The sequence below is a fragment of the Sphaeroforma arctica genome (genome assembly GCF_001186125.1).
Source record: "Sphaeroforma arctica JP610 unplaced genomic scaffold supercont1.14698, whole genome shotgun sequence".
NCBI lineage: Eukaryota > Ichthyosporea > Ichthyophonida > Sphaeroforma > Sphaeroforma arctica.
The window spans coordinates 1-561 of NW_014025860.1; the positions used below are offsets into that span (position 1 = coordinate 1).

Sequence of the window (561 nt, forward strand, 5' to 3'; positions counted from 1 at the left end):
TATAGTAAGTATATAGTATAGTATATATATATATATATATATATATATGTATACATATATACCTTGTATGCATACATGTACGCGTCTTGAGGCGGCCTGCCCTATCCTTGGACAGAGTGAGAGGTACCCTTAGCGTGTACAGTGCTTGTATGAATACATTATATTCTCTGTGCGTCTGTGTAGAGAGTGGCAACTACTGCTTCCGTTCGGGTCTCTCCAGTGCATGAATAGAGCTTGGTAGGTATGCGTACTATACCGTGCGTATTATGTGCAATAGACGTTGCACCTATACTGATTAGAATCATCGTATACAATTAGAAATATCTCAACCATAACATTCTCACTCCTTCCTGGGAATTCAGATCGATGGTTTGGCACCTATACGCTCAACGCGCCAAGATCAAATACATAGCTCAATCGTGTCGACGCTACTAGCGCTCATGGATGGATTGGACGATAGAGGCCAGGTATGACCCCATCGAATATGCATAACTATATATATATATATATGTGTGTGTGTGTGTGTGTGTGTATGTATGTATGTATGTATATATATATATA

General features: G+C 39.2%; 1 protein-coding gene across 1 annotated transcript; it reads left to right on the forward strand.

Annotated features, from left to right (window-relative positions):
• Window positions 1-362: 362 nt before the first annotated feature.
• On the forward strand, window positions 363-473 carry SARC_18230 (hypothetical protein; the record flags this gene model as incomplete). The annotated part of the gene is made up of 1 exon (XM_014287692.1): window positions 363-473. A coding segment is annotated over one exon (111 nt), but the record flags the coding sequence as incomplete, so codon positions are not given.
• Window positions 474-561: the final 88 nt, after the last annotated feature.